General features: G+C 44.3%; 1 protein-coding gene across 7 annotated transcripts in view; it reads left to right on the forward strand.

Moving 5' to 3' along the window:
• Positions 1-27,478, forward strand: part of USP4 (ubiquitin specific peptidase 4) — a 97,837-nt gene that overhangs the window by 21,059 nt on the left and 49,300 nt on the right. For 6 of the 7 annotated variants that reach the window (XR_013636064.1, XM_073352709.1, XM_073352711.1 and 3 more), the window contains exons 7-13: positions 1,673-1,813; positions 2,397-2,514; positions 4,117-4,290; positions 7,951-8,109; positions 12,427-12,651; positions 17,276-17,359; positions 18,528-18,622. Coding sequence is in view for 6 of the 7 variants with exons in the window: in XM_073352709.1 (XP_073208810.1) it covers positions 1,673-1,813; positions 2,397-2,514; positions 4,117-4,290; positions 7,951-8,109; positions 12,427-12,651; positions 17,276-17,359; positions 18,528-18,622 (996 nt within the window). In the remaining variant the exon portion in view is untranslated. The remainder of the gene's footprint in view (positions 1-1,672; positions 1,814-2,396; positions 2,515-4,116; positions 4,291-7,950; positions 8,110-12,426; positions 12,652-17,275; positions 17,360-18,527; positions 18,623-27,478) is intronic. The other variant, XM_073352710.1, reaches the window with a different exon arrangement.

A 27,478-nucleotide genomic window follows, 5' to 3' on the forward strand; every position in this document is an offset into this window, starting at 1 on the left:
GAAGGAAGACAGGCAGTCCTTAAGAAAGAAGTATGAAATAAAAAAGTTTACCAACCTGAAGATCCTGCATGTTCAGACATGTTCCTTTCATCATCTTCAACGCAGCTTCCTCCTGAGGAGGAACACTTCTCATGATGATGTTTCATTTGGGCAAACAGCGCTTGCATTTCTTTGTTGCACTCTTTGCATTTTGCACGCATGCCTGTCTTACCCACAGGTAGAGGAACTTCATTAAAATATTCCCAAACTGGGTCTCTTTTCCGGCCTGCTGCCATTATAGGTTTTCCCTTCTAGTGAGAGAATGGTATGGTAGATCTCAAATCAATGAAGGCTACGCTCAGACATCAAGACTTCTGGAATATGCTGCTCAAACAGTTTCAATTTTGTTTCTACTTCCTGTCCCTCTCTTCTCACACTTATCTTCAGACTTCTTCTCCTTGTCCAGATCTATTCCGCCCCCAGCAATCTTCTATTCATTGAACTTTTTGAAACTTTGCATTTTAGAGAGAGGTAAGGGATTGGCTTGGTGTGCACAAATTTGCAGAGGGACAATAGGGTTGAGGTCTGTTATTTCTCATCTCTATATTTATTTATTTAAAAACATTTTTGCTGTTAACAAGCATGTTATCTCTGGAGACACGAATCCACAGTTTGAGAACTGCAAAAATAAGCATCTCTGATGGTATCTTCTAGACTGAACTATTGTAACTCATTTACAAAACTTTTCTTAAACGTTACATGAATATATTGTCTCATACTATAGAATTAGAATTTATAATCCCTATTCCATGATGAGATATCTTGGAGGTATAATGTATGTTAATTAAAACTGTCTTTAGATTTTTTTGAGGAAAAAACCTGATTTAAATAAAATCTGATTTTTTTGGTATTTTTTAAAAAATATTTGAATTTTATCCACCATGGTAATCAATTATTTTTTGTCAAGGTCCAAATTTCTTGGTCAAGGGATTGTCAAGGTCCAGACTCTGAGGAAAAAATACAAAAACAATAACAATAATAATGATAGTAATAAGTAAATAAAAAGATGTCTCGGTCTGTTCAGAAGCATCTGGCTGTCCAAATTTGGTCTACGGTCCGCCTGTTGACTACCCCATATAAGCGGTCTGTCTCTCTGCTCCTCCAGTTCACCCACTCTGACCTCAAGATGGTGCACCTGGGCTCTCAGTTCTACAAGCTGCTTGTGCTGCACTTAGCCACAAAGCATGTAGTTTTACATGTTGTACTTTGCCCAATAAGTTAGGTAGCACCCACCCTACTTAGTCTGCTGTTGGTTTCTTACCTGCATAGTTAGAGTGGGTTTTAAAGAGGTCTTTTGTTTTGGTACTCTGTTGATTATTTAGAGAAAAGGTTTTATTATTTTTAGAGGGTTTAATTTCTTAGTGCACCAGGCTGTTTAGAGCCTGCTTTCCACTCAGTCCAAACTTCCTTGTGCTTATGCCATCTGGGGCCTCTTCTTGCTCATGATTGGCTATTGTTTCTGCCTTTCACTTGTGATGCCCTAGATTGACTCAGACTAGTGTTTTGGAAATGCAGATACTAACAGGTTAAGATTGTAAATTCTCAATCAGACGTGACCTTTATTTTAAGAGTGCCAGAGTCTGGGGTTTGCAAAAACTGGTGGTGTTGTTTCTGCTTCTTCCCTTTCTCCCAGATCAAGCACTGCAACTAGCAGAAATTTTACTACTTCAGCATCATCAGTAAATTCTTATTCCTCAATGTCTGTCTCTTCTGCCATTGCAAATGGTGATAGCAATAACTCCTATGAACTGACGAGCTCCAGCCTTGGCAGGGGGTAAGAGCAGGAATGCTTTTCTTTCCTCTCTCCTTCCTCTGACTAGCTTTGTGTCCTCCTGGTGCCCCTGGCTACTTGTATTTTCAAGTTGTTGTTGAAAGTAACACTTGCCCCACTCTAGCCCAACTGCATGGAAAACTAGCACTTACCCCAATGCTTATTCTCCGTTTCAGATGTTTTGTGTCCCATTCTTTGGCTGTGATAGCCACTTCACCAGGCAGAGACCGTAAAACTTTCATCAGCTGTTGCAAAGTAGTAGCTCACCTGCATATGTCCGTATAACATAATAAAGGATTGTAGGCACCATACGCTTGAGGAAAATGTGTCATAAAGTACGAGAGGTACATGGTCAAAGAAAAACAGCCTGAATAGAGATAGAAGATACATTGTTTCAGTATACATCAGACCTGCTAGTAATTCGAGTTAAATGAGATGTCAAAACTAACAAATATGGAGGAGCAGACATATATGAAAAAGCACCAGTAAGAAGGAACAGCATTTGATGCAAATCGTAAACTTTACTATGATGGGTGAAATGTGGACTGGTGTGGTCTAGATAAAAAAAGTTGTTTTCTTCTTCCAGAGTCTCTGGCTTCTCCTACAACTCCTACAGCTGCAGGGAGTCCCCTTCCCAGTCACAGCCCGGCATCTGTGGGCTCAGTAACCTGGGAAACACCTGCTTCATGAACTCTGCGTTACAGGTAAAGGGCTGAAAAAAATTTACTTCATGCTTTATCCCCATGGATTCATTGCACACCTGTCAAGTGCTCTTATATAGCATCCCAAAGTGTGTTAGGCACTTCATAGGCCTGTTAGAAGACCATTAGCTGTCCTGAAGAGCATCTAGCCTAAATAGTGCATGCAGGTAATAGGTGACGGGGCAGAGATTCAAGATAATGTGTTTTGTTTTTAAATCCGGTCAATTTTCTTTTTTGACACTATTTCCATCTCATTGTCGGGTAAAACGTACATGTGACTTCCCCATGTTCAGCAATTGCACTCCCTCTCTGTACCTGGACACTCTGCGACAGGCACATGCAGAGGGCAGAGTCAAGGACAGCAGGAGGGTAGCTTCCTAAAAGCCTCCCTATCCTGCTCAGTGCTGATTCCTAGAGTCACTGGGTCGCAGAAAGTATCTCCGCACCAGGTAGGAGGAGGTGAAGCAGCTAGGAGGAGGGAAGACCAACTGTACATGGGTAATCTTAAGATTCATTGTGTGGGGCAGGCCCAGGGGTTGGTACAAACTCCTTCCCTCCATGTTGATTTGCAGGGGCCATAGCATCACTGTATTGCTCCCACCTCTGGTGCTTTACACAAGAGTTTCCCCATTAGTGTAGGTTAGAGATGTTCTACTGTGTTACAGGAGTCAGCTACCCATGTAGGGGGGAGGGATAGCTCAGTGGTTTGAGCAATGGCCTGGTAAACCCAGGGTTGTGAATTCAATCCTTGAGGGGGCCATTTAGGGATCAGGGGTAAGAATTGGTGATTGGTCCTGCTTTGAGCAGAGGGTTGGACTAGATGACCTCCTGAGGTCCCTTCCAACCCTGATATTCTATGACTCTATGCATCTTTAGTCTCAGCACAAATGAGGAAAATTGCTATAGATACTAATAGGTGGAGTGGGGAGAAAGGTGTCACGGGGATAGAGTGCTCCATTTTCATATTTTCCACTCCACTGTGTACAGTTACCATTATATAGTATCTTTTAGGCCTCATTTCAGGCTGCGGGAGTTCAGTGGGGTGGAAAACCTCTAACAGACACACTCCTGAAAACAGCTAGGTGTGCTGTCTAAGCAAAGACTAGCTTTGCTACTGCTGTTAGGCATGCCGAGTGCTATGTGTTAGTGCTGAGATTAGAGACAAGGTGGAGAAATTGTAGATCAGAAGGTAACTCTTGATTAAACTGTAAGTGACATGAACTAAAGCTGTGCATTAAAGGGCCATCTGTACTTCAGCAATAGCCTTAGCAAAGTGCTGCTATTTACACTTTTTACCCTTGGAAGAGAAGTCTGAATATTGTGAACCTTTTATATGGCCTTTGTTGTCTGAGTTGCATTGCTCACATTGTATCTCAATAAAATACAATTCTGTTTTACTAAATTGTGAGAGAGCTGTAGTCTCAGAACTTTCATTGTTCCTTTTAAATATTTTGTTCTGTCTACTTTCACGAGCTTTTAAAAAGGTTTTGTCATTTCACATATGTACTTATATGAAAGTTGGATTGTCATGCATTACTTCCTTCTCATAGAAGTTGGCTGTCCTAGACAATGACATGAGCTTTGTAAATGTTATTTTTATTTCAGTGTTTGAGTAACACCCCACCTCTGACTGAGTATTTCCTGGAAGATAAATATGAGGCTGAAATAAATCATGACAATCCTCTGGGGATGAGAGGAGAAATTGCAGAAGCATATGCAGAGCTTATTAAGCAGATGTGGTCTGGGAGACACTCTCACGTGGCGCCACGTATGTTCAAAGTAAGTAGACACTTTTATTCAGAGAAGATGGTAGTGAAAGCAGGGTTAGAATGAAAGTTGTAATGTCTTTCCACAGCTTTTGCTGTCACGAAAGCTATAATGAAAAACATCTTAAACCTGATGTTTTTCCACTTAGAAGGAGGGGTGGGGATCCAGATTCCTGCCTTGTGCCAAAGCTATAAAAGGGAGTAGAAGAGAACAAAGGGGGCTGCCAGTCATGAGAAATCCCCTAGTTACCACCTGAGCTGGAACTAACAGGGACTGTACTGGGGAAAGGATTGGGCCCAGACTAGGAAGGAGTCTAGTCTGTGAAAGAAGCTTATTGGAACATCTCTGAGGGTGAGATTTACCTGATTTCAGTTTCTTAATGTATTAGGCTTAGACTTGCTTGTTTTGTTTTGTTGTGCTTGGTAACTTACTTTGTTCTGTCTATTACTTGAAATCTCTTAAATCCTACTTTTTATACTGAGTAAAATCACTTTTGGTTATTAATTAACCCAGAGTAAGTGATTAATGCCTTGAGGAACAAACAGCTGTGCATCTCTCTCTATCAGTGTTATAGAGGGTGGACAACTTATGAGTTTACCCAGTCTAAGCTTTATACAGAGTAAAACTGATTTATTTGGGGTTTGGATCCCATGGGGAGCTGGGTATCTGGGTGCTGGAGATTGGAAACCTCCTGAGCAGTTTTCGGTTAAAGTCTGCAACTTTGGGGCGTGGACCAGATCTGGGTCTGTGTTGCAGCATACTAGCATATCTGGCTCAACAAGGCAGGGTTCTGGAATCCCAAGCTGGCAGGGAAAACGGGCTCAGAAGTAATTTCAGCACATCAGGTGACGGTCCCAAGGGAGTATCTGTGATCGAACCTGTCACAATAGTGTTTTCTAATATCCAACCTAGACCTCCCCCACTTCAACTTGAGACCATTGCTCCTTGTTCAGTCATCTGCCACCACTGAGAACAGCCGAGCTCCATCCTCTTTGGAACCCTCTTTCAGGTAGTTGAAGGCTGCTATCAAATCCCCCCTCGCTCTTCTCTTCTGCAGACTAAACAAGCCCAGTTCCCTCAGCCTCTCCTTGTAAGTCATGTGCCCCAGCCCCCTGATAATTTTCCTTGCCCTCCACTGGACTCTCCAATTTGTCCACATCCTTTTTGTAGTGGGGGCCCAAAACTGGACACAATACTCCAGCTGTGGCCTCACCAGGGCGGAATAGAGGGATAATAATATTACCTGACCGTCCTTGTCTGTCTCATATCCTGGGACCAACGCTGCTCCTCCACCACTGCAAACAACATTAGAAGAAGGTTGCAGTTACCCCAAAAACAAGCATTATAAACCCAGTTAAGGTTAAGCATAAAAATAAATCCACCGATGTCAAAGTAGGGAAATGCACTTAAGGCACCCAAACAACCTGAGTAATGTTAAGGTAGAATAACTTCTCAAATGTATGGAATGAGTCACTTCCAACTCAGCTAATCTGTTGAAACACAAATGTCAGAAGTTGCTATAAAGGCTTTGCCTTAGAGTATGAATTTGAATTTGGGGTGAGTTGCTTTTGGGGTGTGTTGCTGTTGAAGGTGGAAATGTTAGCCTTTATGGGATGGTGGGGTCTGTTATTGACAGTGTTGTGAATGATGTGAAAGTAGCAAGGAATGCAGAAAACTTTCCCCTTAACTTCAAAGATTTTGGCTTGGTGTGAGACATATCCTGAAGCAAATACTTAACTGTCCCCAAATGAAGTCTTTGTGTGTTTAGTTTTTGAAAGCCTTAAATTTTTATGTTAAGGAGTGATGTGGATTACAGACCTAAAAGTGGCAATTCTTCAACAAAAAAAACTTCAAAAACAGACTCCAAGGAGAGACTGCTGAATTGGAATTCATTTGCAAACTGGATACAATTAACTTAGGCTTGAATAAAGACTGGGAGTGGATTTGTCATTACACAAAGTAAAGCTATTTCACCTTGTTTATTTCCTCTCCCACTGTTCTTGTAAAGTGCTGGAAATGGCACATCTTGATTATCACTACAAAAGCCATCCCCCCCCCCCTCCCGGTAATAGCTCACCTTTACTGATCGCTCTTATTAGTCTATATGGTAACACCCATTGTTTCATGTTCTCTGTGTATCTAAAATCTCCCCACTATATTTTCCACGGTATGCATCCGATGAAGTGAGCAGTAGCTCACGGAAACTTATGCTCTAATAAATTTGTTAGTCTCTAAGGTGCCACAAGTACTCCTTTTCTTTTTGTGGATTCAGTAGGTGATTTTTTTTTAATACAGGCTTTTTTATAACTGAAATAGATCACTTTTCAAATTTATGATAGTTACTTAGCAATAACAACTATAAGTCAGTCACTGTTAAGTAGCAGTGTTAACTTGTTCTGAGAAAATTTCTCTCCCTCGTGAGCTCTGCTGGAGCCCTCTGGTTTGTTTTCCTGTAAGTGGGGCTCTGATGCCCTGCTGGCCACCTCGTGATTGGCTCCTTCTAGTTTGTGAAAAAAAATCAGTGGGATATCCTGCTCATGGTACCAGAATGATCGCGCTTTCAGAGTAATTGTGGATCTTCATACTGTGATCCTTTCTTATGTCTTGGTAAGCAGGAAAATTATTAATGGTGACAAAGTATTGTCTTTACATTATGAGGTAGCACCCAGTCTATTGAATAGAGCAGCTCACACCTCAGAGCGATTGTTTCAAGGTCTGCGCAGGTTCAGGCTGTTGTTGTTACTTTTGGTTATACACTCGTCAGTTTTCAAAGTTTGTTTGAAATTAGAACAGCTAGAGACTTAGAGTAGAATCCTGGCTCCATTGAAGTCATTGGGAGTTGTGCCACTGACTTCAATGGGGCCAGAATTTCACTCTTAATAATTTTTAGTGAGAGCTGAGACTGGAGGACATTTGAGGCCTATCTGCTCTGCACAACCCAGCTAATCCTGCATGTCATGTGGGAGGAAGGGCGCCCGCCACACTTTGGGAAACACTGCTCTAACTGATGAGTTAGGGAGCCATTTTCTTTATGGACATGTTCTTGTTCCATAAATATCAACTACAGGGATTTGTGGATTTTTCTCTGAAGTATCTGGCTGATGTAAGAGGATCCTGGACTAGATGGATTTGGGGGAGAGATAGTTTAGTGGTTTGAGCATTGGCCTGCTAAACCCAGGGTTGTGAGTTCAATCCTTGAGGGGGCCATTTAGGGATCAGGGGTAAGAATTGGTGATTGGTCCTGCTTTGAGCAGGGAGTTGGACTAGATGACCTCCTGAGGTCCCTTCAAATCCTGATATTCTGTGATTCTATGACACTGGTCTGATCTACTGTAGCAATTATGTTCCTAAAAGAACACAACTGAAACTTGTACAGCACCCCAGGTGCTGGCAGTTGGTATTTCTTGACCCAGAGCTTAGTATCAGGAAGTCCAGATTCCCAGCATCCTGGCCTTTCAATCAAAGGCATTTTTAAAGGCTTTAAAATAGGCCAGGAAATCTGTACTGACATCCTTGTTATGTTGCCTTCAGCTTCATTATTGTTAGCAATAAACTACAGCAGCTTCTTGCTGCTGAATTCTGAAGAAGCCAGGATATGATTTTCTTTTCATTTTTACAAATACACGCATGATGCTGCTCTGACCAGATTGTCCTATTCTGTTTTAATTTTAGACCCAGGTTGGCCGTTTTGCCCCTCAGTTCTCAGGGTACCAGCAGCAAGATTCTCAGGAGCTCTTGGCATTCCTCCTGGATGGCTTGCATGAGGATCTGAACCGAGTGAAGAAGAAGCCCTACTTGGAGCTCAAGGATGCCAATGGCAGGCCTGATTCGGTACAGTGCTTAGATAAAACTACACCCTATGCTCAATTGGAGGCCCTGAGCTACATTTAAATAGCATGAATAGTCTGTATTAAACTGCTATCCAAAGCCAGGAAGATGATAGTTAAAGCTACAAATGTACTTAAGTTATTGTTTGCACCTTGGGATTGCAGTGGTCTTGCTATATCCCCAGCATTGCTCTGACACTTGGAATGCTAGAAGTCTCAATAGAGGTAGATTAGTGAGCAGAATGCAGCTAATCAAACGTGAATGGTAAACTGCATTATCCCATATTACTGCAATTTATCACTTGACTGTCATTCCATATGCAGGGTTGGAGCACAGAATTTAATAAATTATATTTGTATTCTATGTGCATATGGTGCAGCGAATGCGATAATGTGCAACACAAATGATGGCATAATTTATCTTTTCTCTAAGAGGCCACATCAGTCTGTTTGTTGTGTATATAAAGAATTGCCTAGAATCCTGTTAAGGAGAAGGGGGGCCTTGGACCCAGCCTACCGTTGCCTTTTATCCAAGCACTTCCATTTTTCCTCTAACTTAAGGAGATGCTCTGAGCTTCCAATCCACAGGCTTAAGCAAATACCCAGTAAATAGAAATCCTCAAACTTGGAAAAGAGTTTCAAGAAAGCCAATTCAGATAGCTTTGTGAGTACTGCCTGCAGATTTCCTTTAGCCCCCTTACTCTTCACTGGGGAAAAAGCCAAGTGATGTAGATGTATCATAGGAGGAGGATGATTGATAAAATACTTTCCATTCCAAGAGTATCTAAGGAAGATATTTAATAGCAGCTGCTAAAACTAGACATTTTTAAATTGGCAGGTTCAAATAACTTGCAACAAAGAGTTTTAAAAGAGTTGACAGAGGAGGTCTCTGGACCATTAGTGTTGATTTTTAATGTGTCTTGGAATACTGGGGAAGAAAGCTAAAGTGTTAATATTTAAAAATAATAAATGGGATGAGCAGAGTAATTCTAGGCCCATCAGTTTGATGTCTATTCTGGGCAAGCTAATGTAATAGCTGGTATGGGAACTGTAAAGGAGCGGACTCACCCCTCTGTTGCCTCCTGCTGGTCAGGAATTAGCTCACTAGGCTCCGGAGCACCCTCTGCAGGCCGGTGATCAGTACCGCTCTGGCCCCCGTGTCCCTCACAGACCCCGGTGCCCCTTTCTCTGGGGTTCTGCCCCCTGGCAGTACCCCCTCACTCTACCTCTGGGTCTCCCCTTCCTGGGGAACCCCCAACCCACTATCCCCACCTTGCCTCAGTGTGGGCTACTGCCAGTCATCACCAAGCCCCCACTCCCTGGGGCAGACTGCAGTGTAAAGGCCACTCATCATAGGCAAGGGGGTTCGGACCTGTTGCCTTCCTCTGCCTCCCAGTACCTCTGTGGGCCTTGGACTAGGCCCTAGAGCCTGGGGAGTTGCCAGCCTGGAGCGCCCCCACTCAGCCTGCTCCTTCCCCAGCACTGCACCACCCTCAGTACCCTGTCAGGCAGGCAGCCAGGCCCTGCTCTCTCCCAACCTCGAGAGAGACTCGTTGAGCCTCTGGCTCACAGCCTTTTTATACAGGCCAGCTGGGGCCTGATTGGGGCGTGGCTCAGCTGCGGCTGCTTCCCCAGTCAGCCCTCTCCAGGGCTGCTTTTAACCCCTTCTATTTTAGGAGCAGGGTAGCCACCCCGCTACAGGAACTCAATTAATAAAGAATTAAAGGAGGGTGCTATAATTGCCAATCATCATGGGTTTAGGGAAAACAGATCTTGTCAAACTAACTTTTTTTTTTTTTTATGACGTTACAAGTTTGATTGATGAAGGTAATAGTGTTAATGTAATATACTTAGACTTCTTAAAATCATTTTACTTGGTACCACATGACATTTGATTAAGAAACTAGAGCAGTACAAAATTAACATGACACACATGAAATGCATTAAAAACTGGCTAATCGTTAGGTCACAAAATGTAACTAAATGGGGAATCAGCATGGAGTGGGTGTGTTTCTAGTGGAATCCTGCAGGGTGGGGTTCTTGGCTCACTGCTATTTAACATTTTTATCAATGCCCTGGAAGAGAATGTAAAATCATCACTGATCAAGTTTGCAGCTGATACAAAGATTGTTAAATGATGAAGAGGACAGGTCACTCATACAGACGGTTCTGGATTTCTTGGTAATCTGGGTGAAAGCTTGGAAATCTGGGTAATATGTATTTTAATACAGCCACATATTAAGTCACGCATCAGGAAACAAAGAATGTAGGCCATATTTAAAGGATGGGGGGACTTTATGTTGGGAAGCAGTGACTGTGGAAAAAGACTTAAGAATCATGGCAAATTAGCTGTGAACGTGAGCACCTGGTGTAAAGCTGTGGCCAAAAAAGACTTATGCAATTCTTGGATGCATAAATGGGAATATTGAGTAGGAGTAGAGAGATTATATTCCCTCTGTATTTGGCTCTCTTGCAACTACTACTGGAAATATCATGTCCAGTTCTGGTGTCCACATTTCAGGAAGGATGTTGATAAATTGGAGAGGATTCAGAGACAGAGCCATGATAGTGATTAAAGCAGTGGTTCTCAAACTTTTTTTTTCGCGGAACACTTGAAAATTGCTGCGGGTCTCAGTGGACCACTTAATGATCTTTCCAAATATCGTTTGTACCGTTAGCTAAGTATTGTAATGTGCTTTTGATAAAAGTGCTATGTAAAAAAAACCTTAATAATAATTTAATGTTTTTTCTACAAATAAAATCACACAAGTCATATTTTAATATTAGTAGTCTTACCTTTCTAATGCAATGGATGTGCCCTCTCTCCCCAGCTGCGGCCGTCCCTGAATTGGGGCTGGGAAGGAAGGGGGTCTCCCCCTCTCTCCCCCGCTGCAGCAGCCACTCAGCTGGGCTGGGAAGGAGGGGGATCTCTCCCCTGCCGCGGCAGCCCTGCACGTCCCAAATTCCCTCCCACCCCCTCTTCTCACCCCACTGCCCCCTCCCCTGGTCACCACCTCACCTTACATGTGCATCTTTTCCAGGGTCAAGGCATCTAATTAGTGGAGCCACGCCTGTGCAGCTCCACCAATTAGGTGGGTGGCCCTTCATTCTCTTGTGTGCGGCCACCCAGGCACGCACCTTAGAGGGAACTATCCGCGGACCATCTGAATGGAGCTCGTGAACAACTGGTGGTCCGCAAACCACAGTTTGAGAACCTCTGGATTAAAGGATTAGAAAAATGTGTTTTGTAGTGATGCTTGAGGAGCTCAATCTGTGTAGTTTAATAAAGAGACAGTTAATGGGTTACAGTACCTACATGGGAAATGCATTTGATATTACAGGGCTTATGCAAAGTCCAATGGCTGGAAGTTGAAGCTAGTTGACAATTTCAGATTAGAAATAAGGCACACGTTTTTAATATTGAGAATCATTAATAATTGGTACAATTTACCAAAGGTTGAGGTGGGTTCTCCATCACTGGAAATTTTTAAACCGAGACTGGATTTTTTCTAAAAGATTGTTCTCATTCAAACAGGAATTAATTCAGGGAAGTCTATGGCCTTTATTACACAAGAGGTCAGACTAGATGATCACAGTGGTCCCTTCTGGCCTTGTCTATGAATCATCATCTTCTAACTTCAGGCTCTGGGCTGCGGTTTTCTACGCTTCCAGAGAAAACTCTGCATAACATTTATAAACTGAGAGCTTTTGCAAGCTGGAGACCACAACCTGTCCCTTCTGGGTCAGGACAGAAAGCAAATGACCTTCTATGGATGAGGACTAAAATGAAGCCTTGCACACCCCACTATGGGCAGGAAATCCGTTCTGTATCCGTTTCCATATACAGCCTAGAGATGAACTTTAGCTGCATCCAGTAAATGGGGCCTGATCCAAAGTCCTTGATGTCAATGGGAAGACTCCCATTGATTGCAATGGCCTCTGGATCAGGCTCATTGACTTCAAGCAACTTGCTCCCTCCACTGTCCCCTCTCTCTCTCCAACCCTCACCTCCAACACAGAGGCAATCTGTAGCAATACAGGCCTGACATCTCCCTGTAACCTAACACAGACTGGTAGAATTAGGTGTCCGTTATTTCCTTTTGCAGCAGGGAAGACTTGCAGACCTGGGGCCTGGTTAGTGAGAGAGAATGGTAGGCGGTTAAGGGGAACAGAGTTCAGGGAACCTTGATAGTTTTTCCAGCTTGCTTAGATGTATATATATTTTTAAAATATCAGAATTATGCTGAGTTCCTTTCGTCTCATGTCTCTGTATTTACATTTCTAGTGAAGTGTATGAATTAATTTTATTTCCTTTCTACAGGTGGTGGCGAAAGAAGCCTGGGAGAACCATAGGTTAAGAAATGACTCTATTATTGTGGATATTTTCCATGGCCTTTTCAAATCCACCCTGGTCTGTCCAAAATGCTCTAAAGTTTCTGTGACTTTTGACCCTTTCTGCTATTTAACTCTTCCACTGCCCTTGAAGAAAGATCGTTCCATGGACGTTGTTTTGGTTTTTGCAGGCCTGCATCATAGACCTACCCAGGTAAAAAAAGACATTTGTAGGTGTTAATTATCCCCAAAGACAGTCGCTGCAACCAGTTCAGAAAAATCTGATCTATTTGACTATTAAGGCTGGGATTTTCAAAGTAACCCAAAGGACTTGGATGCCAAATTCTCATTTAAAAATTATTGGGAATTGAGCACCCAAAATTGAAAGTGGTTTGGAAAATATCTCTGTCTAAGTGACTGGGATGATGGGCAGCAGGAATCTTATTTGCCCTGGTGGCAACAAGACTACATATGATAATATTGGAGAGCATAAGCAATAACGCATTTAATTGTCACATCCAACCCGGCCTGGCTCTGGTGCCATGGGAAGTGCTAGGCTGAAACTTCTCTTGAACATATAGGGCTCCTAGAGGACCTTTTGATCCCGAGCAGAAATTAGAAAATATCCTATGTTTGAAGAAATTCAGGAACAACGTGACCCTTTTATGTACCCGCTGTATGACCAGGTGGGTTTATCTGTGATCTGGAAATGGGAGTGGATAATCAGGTAGCAAAAATTGCAGATGGCACAAAATTATTTAGGTTGATGAAGACTTAGAAAAGACCAAGAAGCTTCAGAAAGATCAAATAAAGCTAAAAGAATGGGCAACATAATGTCAAATGAAAGGCAGTGCTGACAAATACAAAACAATGTGCATTGGAGGCCATAATTTGAACTACTCATATAGTTTGCTGTATTTTTAAATGAAAAAGATCGAAGCATTATTGTAGACTCATCAGTGAAAACCTGCTCATTGTACAGTGTCCATCAAAAAAGCAAACATAAGTTGAGATTTATACAGAAAGGGAAGGAAAATAATTCTGAAGATATTAAATCATTATGAACCAGTGAGATACCTTTATCTGGAATACTGGGTTCATTTCTGTTCACCCTATCTCAAAAAGGAAATAGTAGAATCAGAAGGGATTCAGAGAGAGGCAATAAAATTGTTAATGGCCTGGGAACGGTTTTTTGTGAGTGACTATTGAAATGACACACTGTTTAGTTTAGAGAGGAGGCTAATAGGAGCAGACCTGATAGAGGTATATAAAATAATAAATGGCATAGATAGTGTTTATAAGCATTTCCATAAAACAAGAACAAAGTGGACCTTCAATGAAAAAGGATAACACATTTAAAACTGATAAAAGCAAGTACTTTGTGACACCTAATTAACCTGTGGAATTCATTGCCACTTGATAACATTAAGGCCAAAAGCTTAACAGGATTTAAGAAAGGATTAGAAAATTTTATGGATAATTGGAACAATGCACAGATGAGGTAAAAATAAAAATAGAGGATTAAAATGAACAAGGCAGCCTCTGGGGTCATGTGGAATCTTACTGTAGGGACATGTTAAGTAATTAACCACTGCAAGGATTCTTGCACCTTTCTCGGAAGCATCTGGTATTGGCCTCTGTCTGAATCAGGATATTGGATTAGACAATCCACTGGTGGCAGTTCCTGTCTTCAAGAACTTCCAGGCATCCCCACTTGTGGGATAGCTCCCTCTGCTGACAAGCTCACAGAGCCCTCTTCAAAGCAGTGTTGTGTACATGTTCTGAGGTTTTCAAACATTCAGCACATTCAGCACCCAGGTTATAGAAGAGAGTGCACTTCTCAGCTGTCTCAGTTCCTTCTGCTGTGTCTGATTATTGCCGTGGTGGTAAGCTTAGTGCCCTGTTCTGTAGTTGAGGTAGGGGTTTAGGTTTTAGTGTAGTTAGGGCTTAAGGAATATGTCCCTAAATTTAGCTGAGTTCTCAAGATTCCCTCCAATGCTGAAGCTGTGCTTGGACTGGAAACCTGCAGGGGGTTGAAAAGCTGTTTCCATGTTGCTGATGATTCCAGAATCAGATGCCCGAGTGAGGTTTTTGATCTGTTTGGGGGATTTCTCCCTCTTCGACTCAGTATGCTGCCTGCAAGGCATTCACACCCCAGGCTTTCCAGGACTGCCAACTGCAGCCCCAGCTGCACCTTATGGAAGTGCCCCTAAAGGCTCTTGAGTTTCTAGAAGACTGTGTTTCTGTGCACTGCCCAGACCGACCTTCACGTGCATCACTGCCCACACCAGCTGTACGGGCAATCCTATCTTCTGAAAGACTCTTGTTTAGCCTAACCAACAGAAGGCTGAGGGGAGATGTGATTGCTCTCTATAAATATATCAGAGGGATAAATACCAGGGTGGGAGAGGAATTATTTAAGGTCAGTACCAATGTGGACACAAAAACAAATGGATATAAACTGGCCAACAGGAAGTTTAGACGTGAAATTAGATGAAGGTTTCTAACCATCAGAGGAGTGAAGTTCCGGAATAGCCTTCCAAGGGGAGCAGTGGAAGCAAAAGACGTATCTGGCTTCAATACTAAGCTTGATAAGTTTATGGAGGCGATGATATGATGGGATAGCCTAATTTTGGCAATTAATTGATCTTTGACGTTTAGACAAAAGCCTGTGATGGGACGCTAGATAGGGTGGGATCCGAGTTACGGAGAATTCTTTTCTGGGTTTCTGGCTGGTGAGTCTTGCCCACATGCTCAGGGTTTAGCTGATCACCATATTTGGGGTTGGGAAGGAATTTTCCTCCAGAGCAGATTGGAAGAGGCCCTGGGGGCTTTTCGCCTTCCTCTGCAGCGTGGGGCATGGGTCACTTGCTGAAGGATTCTCTGCATCTTGAAGTCTTTAAACCATGATTTGAGGACTTCAATAGCTCAGACTTAGGTCAGGGGTTTGTTATAGGAATTGAGGTCTGTTGTGATGACTGCGCAGAGCTGGGGCCACACATGCACGCACGCACACACACGCACCCCGAACATCTAACCAGAGGCAGGAGACAGCTGTTGCATTAGCTGAATAACTTTATTTTGCTTGTTTTGTACAGAAAAGTTCATTTCATGTGGTGACATGGGAGGGGGGCACTCAGTGTTGGAAGGCCATGGTGGGCTGCAGGTGCCTGATGTTAGTAGGCTCTGGTAGTGTTGCTTGGCTCCCGAGGGTTAGTGCGTGCTTGGAGAACCTACCATTCCAGGGATGAGGAGGATGGAGACTGGTGGAAGGCCTTGAGCAGAAGTGAAGGGAGAGCTTGACTCCTGGCATTAGTCTCAACTTGTCTCTTCTTCTAGTGTCTGCAAAATATTTATTCCTCTCTGCAAAGTATTCCCAGTGGCCACAGGAAATCACTGGTTTTAGCCAGTCCCTACATGATATCCTTATGGGAGGTAGATAGTTCTGGAGTAGTGATTTGCAGGAAGACACATTGGTTAACTCCAATTTACATGAGGTATAGTAGAAATCCAGCCAAACTGATCATGGCTTTCTCCTTTCCCGGTGCTTGCTTTAGATCGGGGTGGGCAAACTGCAGGCTGGATCCAGCTGACCAGCTGTTTTAAGCTGGCCCTCGAGGTCCTGCTGTGGAGTGGGGCTTACCCTGCTCCAGCTGGGGAGCAGGGTCAGGGGCCGCTCCACACAGCTTGTGGAAGCCGCTGCATGGCCCCGCTCTGGCACTCCAGCCAGGGAGCAGGGTCGGGCACAGCTCCCGGAAGTCATGGCATGGCCTTCCTCTGCCTCCTATGCGCTCCAATGGCCCCCTCTGGCGCTCCAATGGGAGCTGCAGGGGCAGTGCCTGCAGATAGGGCAGCATGCAGAGACACCTGGCCGCGCCTCCACATAGGAGCCAGAGAAGGAACATGCAGCTGCTTCCAGGAGCCGCTTGAGGTAAGCGCTGCCCGGAGCCTGTACCCCTGAGCCTTCCCCTGCTCCCCAGCCCTGCTCCCCCTCCTGCCCTCCAAACCCCTCGATTCAAGCCCAGAGCACCCTCCTGCACCCCAAACACCTCATCCCCAGCCCCACGCCAGAGCCTGCATCCCTTCCTGCACCCCTGCCCCAGCCCAGAGCACCCTCCTATACCCCAAACTCCCCAGCCCCACCCCAGAGCCTGCACCCCAGCCTGTGCCCTCACCCCACCCCCGCATCCCACTCCCCCAGCCCAGAGCCCCCTCCCACACCCTGAACTCCTCATTTCTGGCCCCCCCGAACCAAAGCCCTCACCCCTCCTGCACCCTAACCCCAATTTTGTGAGAATTCATGGCCTGCCATACAATTTCTGTTCCCAGATGTGGCCACTGAGCCAAAAAATGTGCCCACCCCTGCTTTTGATGCATAAAGTCAAAACCTTCTGGGAGACTTTCTCTAGGATGGTTCCTTTTGCAGTGTTAATTGCAATATCCAGTGGCTGGAAATGGAAGCAATTGAGAGAGCAAATAAGGCATGGATTTTTCAACAGTAAGGGTATTTAACCATTGAAACAGCTTTTGGGGGCATTGTGGTGGATTGTTCAATCACTTGAAATCAAGATTGGATGTCTTTCTAAAAGATCTAGTGCTACCCCAAGTTGTTGGGCTAGACAGAGGAATTGCTGGTGAAATTCTGTGATCTGTGCTGTGGCTGTCTGGGTTTCAAATCTGAACCTGAGACACTGAAGACAGCCAAGTATGACTGGAAACCATACTTGCTATAGGATTCTCTGCTTTTAAGATGTCAGGACTAATGAATTTGCCAACTTTCTGCTCCATGCTTGGATTTATTTTGTCTCGTGTAAGTTTAACGTTCTCTTTGTTTCCAGTATCGGGTAGTTGTGCCAATGATGGGGGCTGTATCAGACCTGTGTGAAGCTCTTTCCAAACTCTCCAAGATCCCTGCAGAAAATGTAAGACCAAGCACACGCAATAATTTTGCTAATAAATGTGTTCTTTCGTTTTAAAGCATTTTATTATTGGAAAAACTTTGAAATGGACAATAAGCAAAGAGGAGCAAAATAGTAACTAAGCATTAACTAATTGGACTGATACATAACTCCTTGCTTGCCTGAATTCTAAAAAGAAAGCCAGGACACAGGCATACCCTGTTCACTTTGACACCTCCATTATAGTAATGACAGTAATAATGGTTTTAAAAAGTGGGGTGAGGGAAGAGACAGAAAAATGACTGCCACTACCATTGCAACTCCTCTTAGCCCTGGTCTACACTGGTGGGGTTCAAATCTGAGTTACGCAACTTCAGCTATGTGAATAATGTAGCTGAAGTCAATGTACTTAGATCGACTTACTGTGGTGTCTCCACTGTGGTGAGTCGACTGCTGCCGCTCCCTCATCGACTCTGCTTGCGCCTCTCGTGGTGCTGGAGTATAGGAATCGACAGGAGAGCGCTCAGGGATCAATTTACCACGTCTAAACTAGACGCGATAAATTGATCCCCGCTGGGTCGATCGCTGCCTGCCGATCCAGCAGATAGTGAAGACATACCCTTAGTTTATCCTTTTTGCCCCTCATATTATTACTTTGTGGGTATCTACTCCCTAGAAACCTCCTTAGTAGCAACAGGAAATGGGATGTACTTTATCTTTCTTAAGAAGTGAATGATTTTATTGCCCATTAAAATGTCAGGCTTGAAACATGTGGTTTGTGGGAAGTTGTCTGGATTCCCATAACTTGTTACCTCATGCCAGTTCAGAGGATCAGTTCAGTTCCTTTTGTAGTTAAGTGTTCAGTTATCTCTGGCTGACATCCCAGCCTGTTGGGCCTTGATGCACTGGGATGTATGATATTCTCTTCACAGGACAGTGGCCACTGGGCTTGACGTGAAGCCACTGGGAGCTGCAGGTCCTCAGTGTCTCAGAAAATTCAGGCCCAATTGTTGTTGTTCTACCTCATTGGTCTGATTAGGTTCAGTTAATAGTATGTCGAATCAACCGTAAGGTGTCACTGTAGAGCCTCCATAAACACTTTGGTGATGTGAACATTAAAAATGTCTGAGAAAGAAAAATGAATTGTGAATTATTTTAGTTTGTCTAACTGTCTCTAACTTCACTCTTTTAGATGGTGGTGACAGATGTTTATAATCACCGATTCCACAAAATTTTCCAAATGGATGAAGGGTTAAGTCACATCATGCCAAAAGACAACATCTTTGTGTGAGTAACCATCTCTTTGGAAAGAGCAGTGTTGAGAAGAATGTGCTAGGAAATGAGATTTTGGGCTTCTGTATATAAAAGCTGAAATGTTTTTTCCAACCCCCAGCCTGCCTGTAGGTTGTCCTTCATGTAGTGCCTGCTCTTTGGCCCTATGCCTTTAACGAGGAGGTAGCTGGGGGCACTGTTCTCATGCATGTCCCTGCAGTGGATATGCTTTATTACCAATAGTGATCACAGTGTGTTAAGTGCTTTCCTAACATAAGGAAAGTCAAAGTCTCTACTCTGAGGAGCTCTTAAGTCTGAGTGATTATTTTCTAGTCACTTTGTGCTTATGTTCTAAAACTTATAGGGATGCTGCCAACTTATTTTGATCTTCTGTTATTTATCTTGCTGTAGTGCCTTTGAGGCTTCAACAGAGTTTGTGGCTCCCTTGTGCTGGGTGCTGTACATGTACGAAGTAAGAGACAGTCCCTGCCCCGAGGAGGTTACAGTCTAAATAGACGAAGGGTGGGAGAAAGGAAGTAGTATTACCCCCATTTTGCAGATGAAGAATTGAGGCAGAGAGAGAAAGCGACTTACCCAAGGTCACATAGAAAGTGAGAGACAGACTTGGGAATTGAACCTGGAGTCCTTAAGGCAGTTCCTTAACCACAAGACCATTCTTCCTCTCTGTCTAAAAAAACGTGTTTTAGTCTGAGGCTTTGTTTTAGAAAGCTGTTGTGTTGCCTTTGCTGGTGTAAAGTCAGGTGTTCGTTTCCTGTGAAGCAGCTGATATGTCATTCAAGGATGATTGCTGCATGACATTGCAGTCTTGTGCTGTCCTGTCACTCTCTAGTTGTTGTGGCATTGTCATTGAGTAGTAGTACCAGAGTACTAAAAAGCTCTCAGTATGTTATTTCCTGCAGCTGTAATTGTGAACTTGGTGATTGTGGGACAAGTTACAATAATTTGGAAGAGCATTTGGATTCTGTGTAGTCTGTTCCCTGTGATTGATGTGTTGTGGGGTAGAAAGGGGTGTCTTTAAGTTGTTGAGTGCCAAGTTATATAATTACTCAAATTACTAAAATGTATAGTCTAGAAAAACAGAAAATAGTAGGCCAAATCTGAATAATTATGTCTCTTAATACCAACTCAGGGATATCACTCCCACTGTTTTAGTCGCACATGGTCCTTTTTATGCCTCTGGACAGTGGTTCTCAACCAGGGGTCCATGGACTATGTTTGAGGTCCACGAAAGACTTAGACTGAAAACTCACTGAACAGAATTCAACTCCTGTATATACAGACAATAGATTTCCAAAGGGGTCTGCACCTCCATTCGAAATTTCCAAAGGGGGCTGCAAATGAAAAAAGGTTGAAAACCACAATCTTAAGGGACACCAGGATTGAAGACTAGCAAAACAATCGCAGTCATTAACTATGATTATTTCCTTATTAAAGAAAGGAAAATAAAAACAAAACATAAACATGCAATGGTTACTTCAGTTACAGTTGCTTCTTTGTGGACAGCTTTTAATAGAGATTACACTTTAGAGAGGGGGTCTGCACTTGGATGGGACACTTTTATCTAAGTAAACTACAGCAAAGGTTTATTAGTCCCGAAATCAATACTCAGTCCTCTCTTTGTATCATAAATAACTGAAAAAGTTTATACATGGCAAAGGACTTTTGTCTAAGGGTAGGTAAGCCTGGTTTATTACGGATAAGCTAAATAGTTTACAAATGGAAAAAGTGAGTAATCTTAATTGTTGTATGCAGTGCTGTTGTAGCTATGTCAGTCACAGGATATTAGACAGACAGACTGTGAGTGAGGTAATAGCTTTTATTGAACTAACTTCAATAACTAGTGCTATCTCTTTGACCTTGTATTTAGCCGTGACATCTGAGTACCTTTCCCAGACCTGAGGAGGAGCTTTGTGTATCTCGAAAGCTTGACTCTCTCACCAACTGAAGCTGGTTCAATGAAAGATATTACCTCACCCACCTTGTCTCTCTCTAATCTTAACTAAGTCCGATGGGTGTGGGGGGAGAGTATTTAAATCAGTTACTTAAAAGAAGCAATTCTAAGAGTGGTCTTGTGACAAGTCGTTAAAGAATATTAGGAATCTTAAATGCTCTCCAAATCCCACAATTTCTGTTATCAACTTTAGCTGTTGCTTTGAGTAGTGTCCCTTTGGGTGCTCCACTGCAGGTGTACATGTGCCTCTTGAGCCTTTGACTGGAGATTTTTCTGTTAGCAGTGTTTGTTTAGCCTGCTCATGCATCCTGTGTATCCTGGTACCACACTCCAAGACTATACAGGGATGCGTGGGTGAACTGCCTTCAGTTACTTCTCAACTGCTTTGGCCTGAGATGGAGCCTTAACGTGTCTGCCTTGAGCGTGCCTCAGCTATTCCCTTGTGCAGTTTACCTATAGTTTTTGGTTTAGGATTAGGTAGTGTATTTAGTTGTTATGTTTTAGTTGTTAGTAGATAGTTTATAGTTAGTAAGCTATAAGTAATGAGAGGATTTACTTGTTTTGTCTCCTTCCTGTTCCTCCGGGAGCCTTATTCTCCTGGCAGGCCACGTCTGGCTTCCAGGGTTTCAAATGTTGCCTTTATTCTTGAGAGGCTATGTCAGTAAGTGGTAGCTACTCCAAGTGTGTTGTTGCTTCGGGGAGTCCCATGTCTCCCAGAAGTGCAACTACTGCCTGGCCTTCAAATCTGGGGCAAGGAAGAACAGGGAAATTAAACTGAGGCTGCTGATGAGGGCATGTTCCCTTCAACCCACTTCTGAGTCAGGTCAGGAGACCTCCACTGTAACCCTGTCTCTGGACAAATCCAGCACCCCTTCAATGACTGTTGCAGGTTTCCCCTAAAAAGGGGAAGGCTATGGAAGCCTCTGAGAAACCATTAAAGAATAGGCACTTGGACTGTCATCATACAAAACTAGATCTTGTCCCTTGCTAGATCTATGGTCTCGGAAGCCTCGACCTCTTGGCTTGGTACCATCGAGATGAAAAACTCCTCCTCTGGTACCGGTGGGGCCGGCAAGTCCCGGAGCTCTAAAGAGAAACACAGCTCAGCGAGGACCCTGGTACTATCTATGAGAGACAAGGAGGGCAAGGATAAGCTCTCCAGAATGGAATAGTCAGTCACAGCCCGCCACTGGTACCTACCTACAAGGCACCCTTGATGCTGGGCAAAACCACAGCTCCAGACACCAGTGGCCCCTGGGATGTTACGCTCCCAATCAGTGGTACCATCTACTTCGGCCATGTTGGTACTGATCCACTGCTCAGTACCGCAAGAATTAATGTACTCTTAAGGGCTTGTCTGAGGTAGATGAACCAGAGTCCCCACTGCTCATGGGTACCAAGTGTCTCTTGGTACTGAGACCTCGATCCGCAGATTACCATCACCCTCTGGTACCATAGGACTCTCCACCCTGCTGGTGCCTCTTCCCCATCATTGGGGGGATATTGAGGAGAATAAAGGAGACCTCCATTCAGTCTCTATCTCTGTACAGGGTTCTCCTATGTATCTGTGTAGGAACCTGTTTTTTGACATTCACAGAAAAGATCCTTGTGCATGACAACAAGGGTGGTGGGTTCTCTGGACTGTACATTGCCAGCCATTTGCCAGACCACAAACAGCTAGACATTGTACAGTCCAACTCCCACCATTAATGAGGCGCTCCTGGACTCAGCTAAGACTGTGTGGCAAACCCCCACTACCATTGTAAAGGGACAAATAAGAAATATTATGTTCCCCCTCAGAATTTTTGTTCTCCAGCCCTCCACTTCACTCCTTGGTAGTGCGTACAGTAAATGAGCATAGAATCCTAGAATATCAGGGTTGGAAGGGACCCCAGAAGGTCATCTAGTCCAACCCCCTGCTCGAAGCAGGACCAATTCCCAGTTAAATCATCCCAGCCAGGGCTTTGTCAAGCCTGACCTTAAAAACCTCTAAGGAAGGAGATTCTACCACCTCCCTAGGTAACGCATTCCAGTGTTTCACCACCCTCTTAGTGAAAAAGTTTTTCCTAATATCCAATCTAAACCTCCCCCACTGCAACTTGAGACCATTACTCCTCGTTCTGTCATCTGCTACCATTGAGAACAGTCTAGAGCCATCCTCTTTGGAACCCCCTTTCAGGTAGTTGAAAGCAGCTATCAAATCCCCCCTCATTCTTCTCTTCTGCAGGCTAAACAATCCCAGCTCCCTCAGCCTCTCCTCATAACTCATGTGTTCCAGTCCCCTAATCATTTTTGTTGCCCTTCGCTGGACTCTCTCCAATTTATCCACATCCTTCTTGAAGTGTGGGGCCCAAAACTGGACACAATACTCCAGATGAGGCCTCACCAATGTCGAATAGAGGGGAACGATCACGTCCCTCGATCTGCTGGCTATGCCCCTACTTATACATCCCAAAATGCCATTGGCCTTCTTGGCAACAAGGGCACACTGCTGACTCATATCCAGCTTCTCGTCCACTGTCACCCCTAGGTCCTTTTCCGCAGAACTGCTGCCTAGCCATTCGGTCCCTAGTCTGTAGCTGTGCATTGGGTTCTTCCATCCTAAGTGCAGGACCCTGCACTTCTCCTTATTGAACCTCATCAGATTTCTTTTGGCCCAATCCTCCAATTTGTCTAGGTCCTTCTGTATCCTATCCCTCCCCTCCAGCGTATCTACCACTCCTCCCAGTTTAGTATCATCCGCAAATTTGCTGAGAGTGCAATCCACACCATCCTTCAGATCATTTATGAAGATATTGAACAAAACCGGCCCCAGGACCGACCCGTGGGGCACTCCACTTGATACCGGCTGCCAACTAGACATGGAGCCATTGATCACTACCCGTTGAGCCCGACAATCTAGCCAGCTTTCTACCCACCTTATAGTGCATTCATCCAGCCCATACTTCCTTAACTTGCTGACAAGAATACTGTGGGAGACCGTGTCAAAAGCTTTGCTAAAGTCAAGAAACAATACATCCACTGCTTTCCCTTCATCCACAGAACCAGTAATCTCATCATAAAGGCGATTAGATTAGTCAGGCATGACCTTCCCTTGGTGAATCCATGCTGGCTGTTCCTGATCACTTTCCTCTCAAGCAAGTGCTTCAGGATTGATTCTGAGGACCTGCTCCATGATTTTTCCAGGGACTGAGGTGAGGCTGACTGGCCTGTAGTTCCCAGGATCCTCCTTCTTCCCTTTTTTAAAGATTGGCACTACATTAGCCTTTTTCCAGTCATCCGGGACTTCCCCGGTTCGCCACGAGTTTTCAAAGATAATGGCCAATGGCTCTGCAATCACAGCCGCCAATTCCTTCAGCACTCTCGGATGCAACTCGTCCGGCCCCATGGACTTGTGCACGTCCAGCTTTTCTAAATAGTCCCTAACCACCTCTATCTCCACAGAGGGCTGGCCATCTCTTCCCCATTTTGTGATGCCCAGCGCAGCAGTCTGGGATCTGACCTTGTTAGTGAAAACAGAGGCAAAAAAAGCATTGAGTACATTAGCTTTTTCCACATCCTCTGTCACTAGGTTGCCTCCCTCATTCAGTAAGGGGCCCACACTTTCCTTGGCTTTCTTCTTGTTGCCAACATACCTGAAGAAACCCTTCTTGTTACTCTTGACATCTCTGGCTAGCTGCAGCTCCAGGTGCGATTTGGCCCTCCTGATATCATTCCTACATGCCCGAGCAATATTTTTATACTCTTCCCTGGTCATTTGTCCAATCTTCCACTTCTTGTAAGCTTCTTTTTTATGTTTAAGATCCGCTAGGATTTCACCATTAAGCCAAGCTGGTCTCCTGCCCTATTTACTATTCTTTTGACTCATCGGGATGGTTTGTCCCTGTAACCTCAACAGGGATTCCTTGAAATACAGCCAGCTCTCCTGGACTCCTTTCCCCTTCAAGTTAGTCCCCCAGGGGATCCTGGCCATCCGTAAGCAGCGTAAGCGACATTACTCCTGTAAGGACCAAAAGAGGCTAGACCTTTTTGGACGGAAGTCTTATTCATCCATGATCCTGCAATTTCAGATCACAAACTATCAGGCGATCATTACTAAATATAATTTTACAAGGTATAATAAATGTACTGAAATTTCTTCCACAGGGAAACATAGGGAACAATTTCAGTCCATCTTCTCACTTCTTTTCAAGTGTCCTTGGATGCCACAGACACCACTACCAGGTCCGTCTTTGCAGCAGTTGTTATACACAGGATGGTGACTCTGGAAGCTATAATCCCTTCAGTAGAGGCAAGTGATTGGTTTTCAACCTATGACCTACAAGACAGCTATTTCCATATAGCAAGACACCCATCATACAGGAAACACCTATGTTTTACTATAGGCCATTTTCAGTACTGAGTACTTCCTTTTGGCCTCTCTGTGGCTCCACGGGTGTTCTCAAAGGTCCTGGTGGTAGTGGCTGCTTACATCTGATGAGCAGCGATTTTAGTCTTCCTGTACCCTGACAAATCACTGCTCAAAGACTGATCTTGTGAAGCAGTGCTGTCTTCTGCTTTCTCTTTTTTTCAGGAATTGGGTCTGCATCTAAATGCAAGAAAATCCACAATTAGCCCGTGTACAGAAAATACAGTTGATAGGAGCGTACTTGGATTAGTTGGTAGCCAGGTTCATAACTTTTTCAGGTCTGGTCAGGACAGTTCAAGAAACTGTCTACAGCTCCTGGGACACATGGCAGTTTGCACCTTGGTGACCGACTGGGTAAAGCTATGCCTCTGCTGCTTTTATGGCTGGCTCAGAATGACTTATTCACAGGCCAGAAACACTTTGGAGAGGCAGGTCACAGTTCCCCTACAGGTGAGGAACTCCCTAGACTAGTGGAAAAGAATCAGCCCAGCGTTTGTGCAAGCATCTCTTTCATTCACCTAGCTCCAACAAGAACCATGACAACAGATGCATCACTGTTGGGATAAGGTCACCTCAGTGCCCTCACAACTCAGGGCAGATGGCCACCTCAGGAAACCAGTCTCCACGTCAGCCTGCTAGAACTCAGGGCAGTCAGGAACACTTGCTTTCATTTCCTACCCCTCACTGGGGCAAATCAATCAGGATCATGACAGACAATGTGACCTGCATGTTCTATATCAACAAACAGGGAGGAGCAAGATGCCCCCTCCCTGTGTGCCAGAACTATGAAGCTGTGGAACTGGTGTATAACCCATCAGATCCAATTTTTCAGCTGTCTGTCTCCCAGGCATTCAGAACACCACAGCGGACGTTCTCAGTAGGCGCATCTCCTAGGACTACGAATGGGAGTTGGACTTTCAGAGTTTCCAAAGGTGGGGATTTGCACAGGTGGATTTCTTTTCCATGTCCAAGAACAAGAAGTGTCCTCTATCCTGCTCAAGAGGATGTCTAGCCACCACCCTTGGATGAAGGGTCTGCTCTATGACTTTCCTCCAACACAGCTAATACTAAGGGTGATGAACAAGATCAGTCAAGACAAAGCTATGGATATCCTTACAGTACCGAGCTGGCCGAGATATGCTTGGCACTCTTACCTACACCACCTGTGCATCCAGTTGCCATTCAAACTTCTGACCTTTTCCCATCTCCTCTCCCAGGGTACAGATCATGTGTTTCACCCCATCGTAGGGGTTCTCTGCCTCAGAGCATGGTTTATCACTGGTTCACAGGGTTAGAATCTTCCTGCTCTTCAGAAGTGCAGCAGGTGTTACTGAACAGTAAAAAGGAGTCAACCCAAATAACTTACCTGCAGAGATCTGATGCGCTACCATTGGTGTCATTGTCACCGACTTGTGCCTGAATCCATATTGCTATGTCATCCTGGATTACCTGTTGGAGCTAAAGAAATCAGGGTTGTCATCTTGACTAAGGTTCAGTTGGCCACAATATCAGCATTTGATCCTCCAGTAGAAAGGGTATACATATTTACTCATCCTATGTCATTAAGGTTTATTAAGGGTTTTGGGAATCTCTACTCCCCAGATTAGGACCTCACTCCAACTTGGGACCTCAGCGTGGTACTTAAATATCTCTCAAGTCATCTATTTGAACCAGTGGCAACGCGCATAACTCATCTATGAAGATGACATTTTTAGTAGTTATCACGTTGGCCCATAGGGTTGGAGAAATTGGGGCCTTGATGGTAGGTCCCCCTTTACAGTGTTCTTCAAGGACAAGGTTTCTTTATGCCCATGCCCTGAATTCTTACCTAGGGTAAAATTGAAATTTCATCTTAACCAGTCCATTCGTCTACCAGTGTTTTTGTCCAAAACGGCACAAGTCTCAACAGGCTTTGACCTGGTCTTGAGGTTTTCCCACTCTTCGGCATACCTCACAAGACCGGACATAGGTAGAAACATCCTTGCCCCTTCCCTCCCAGTGGAAGGACTTCCCCAAACGGTCTTTGGTTTTGTTCACCCCAGCATGGCCACTAGGATGATCATGGGCTAATCTTAATAGTTTTACCCGATACTTAGTTGGAACTACCAACTGTCTCTGAGGATGCCAGTCTTCCTGGCGCCCACCAGAAAGACTTTCTTTGTATAAAAGTCCTCTTTCTACAACAAACCAGGATCAATTAGAAGAGCTGAGAGGTGGTCGGTTGCTCCTTGCCACTGTCCAAGCTCCCTGGAGGCTTTCATCTGCTTCCTGTTTGGCCTGAAACTGTTCCCTTGATGCTGGAGGCATCACTTCCTCACTGGATTGTGGACCTGGGCTTGGTCCCTTTGGAAGCGATTCAGGTGATGGAGCAGGTTTCGTTAGCAGTGAACCGTTCTCCGAGGGTGCACTATGTGGTATTTCAGGCTCTGATTGAGTCTCTTGTGTAGGGTTATCTGCTGCTGCTGCCAGTGCAGGCTCGGTGGTGCCCTTT

Source organism: Lepidochelys kempii, chromosome 7, assembly GCF_965140285.1.
Source record: "Lepidochelys kempii isolate rLepKem1 chromosome 7, rLepKem1.hap1, whole genome shotgun sequence".
Taxonomy (NCBI): domain Eukaryota; kingdom Metazoa; phylum Chordata; order Testudines; family Cheloniidae; genus Lepidochelys; species Lepidochelys kempii.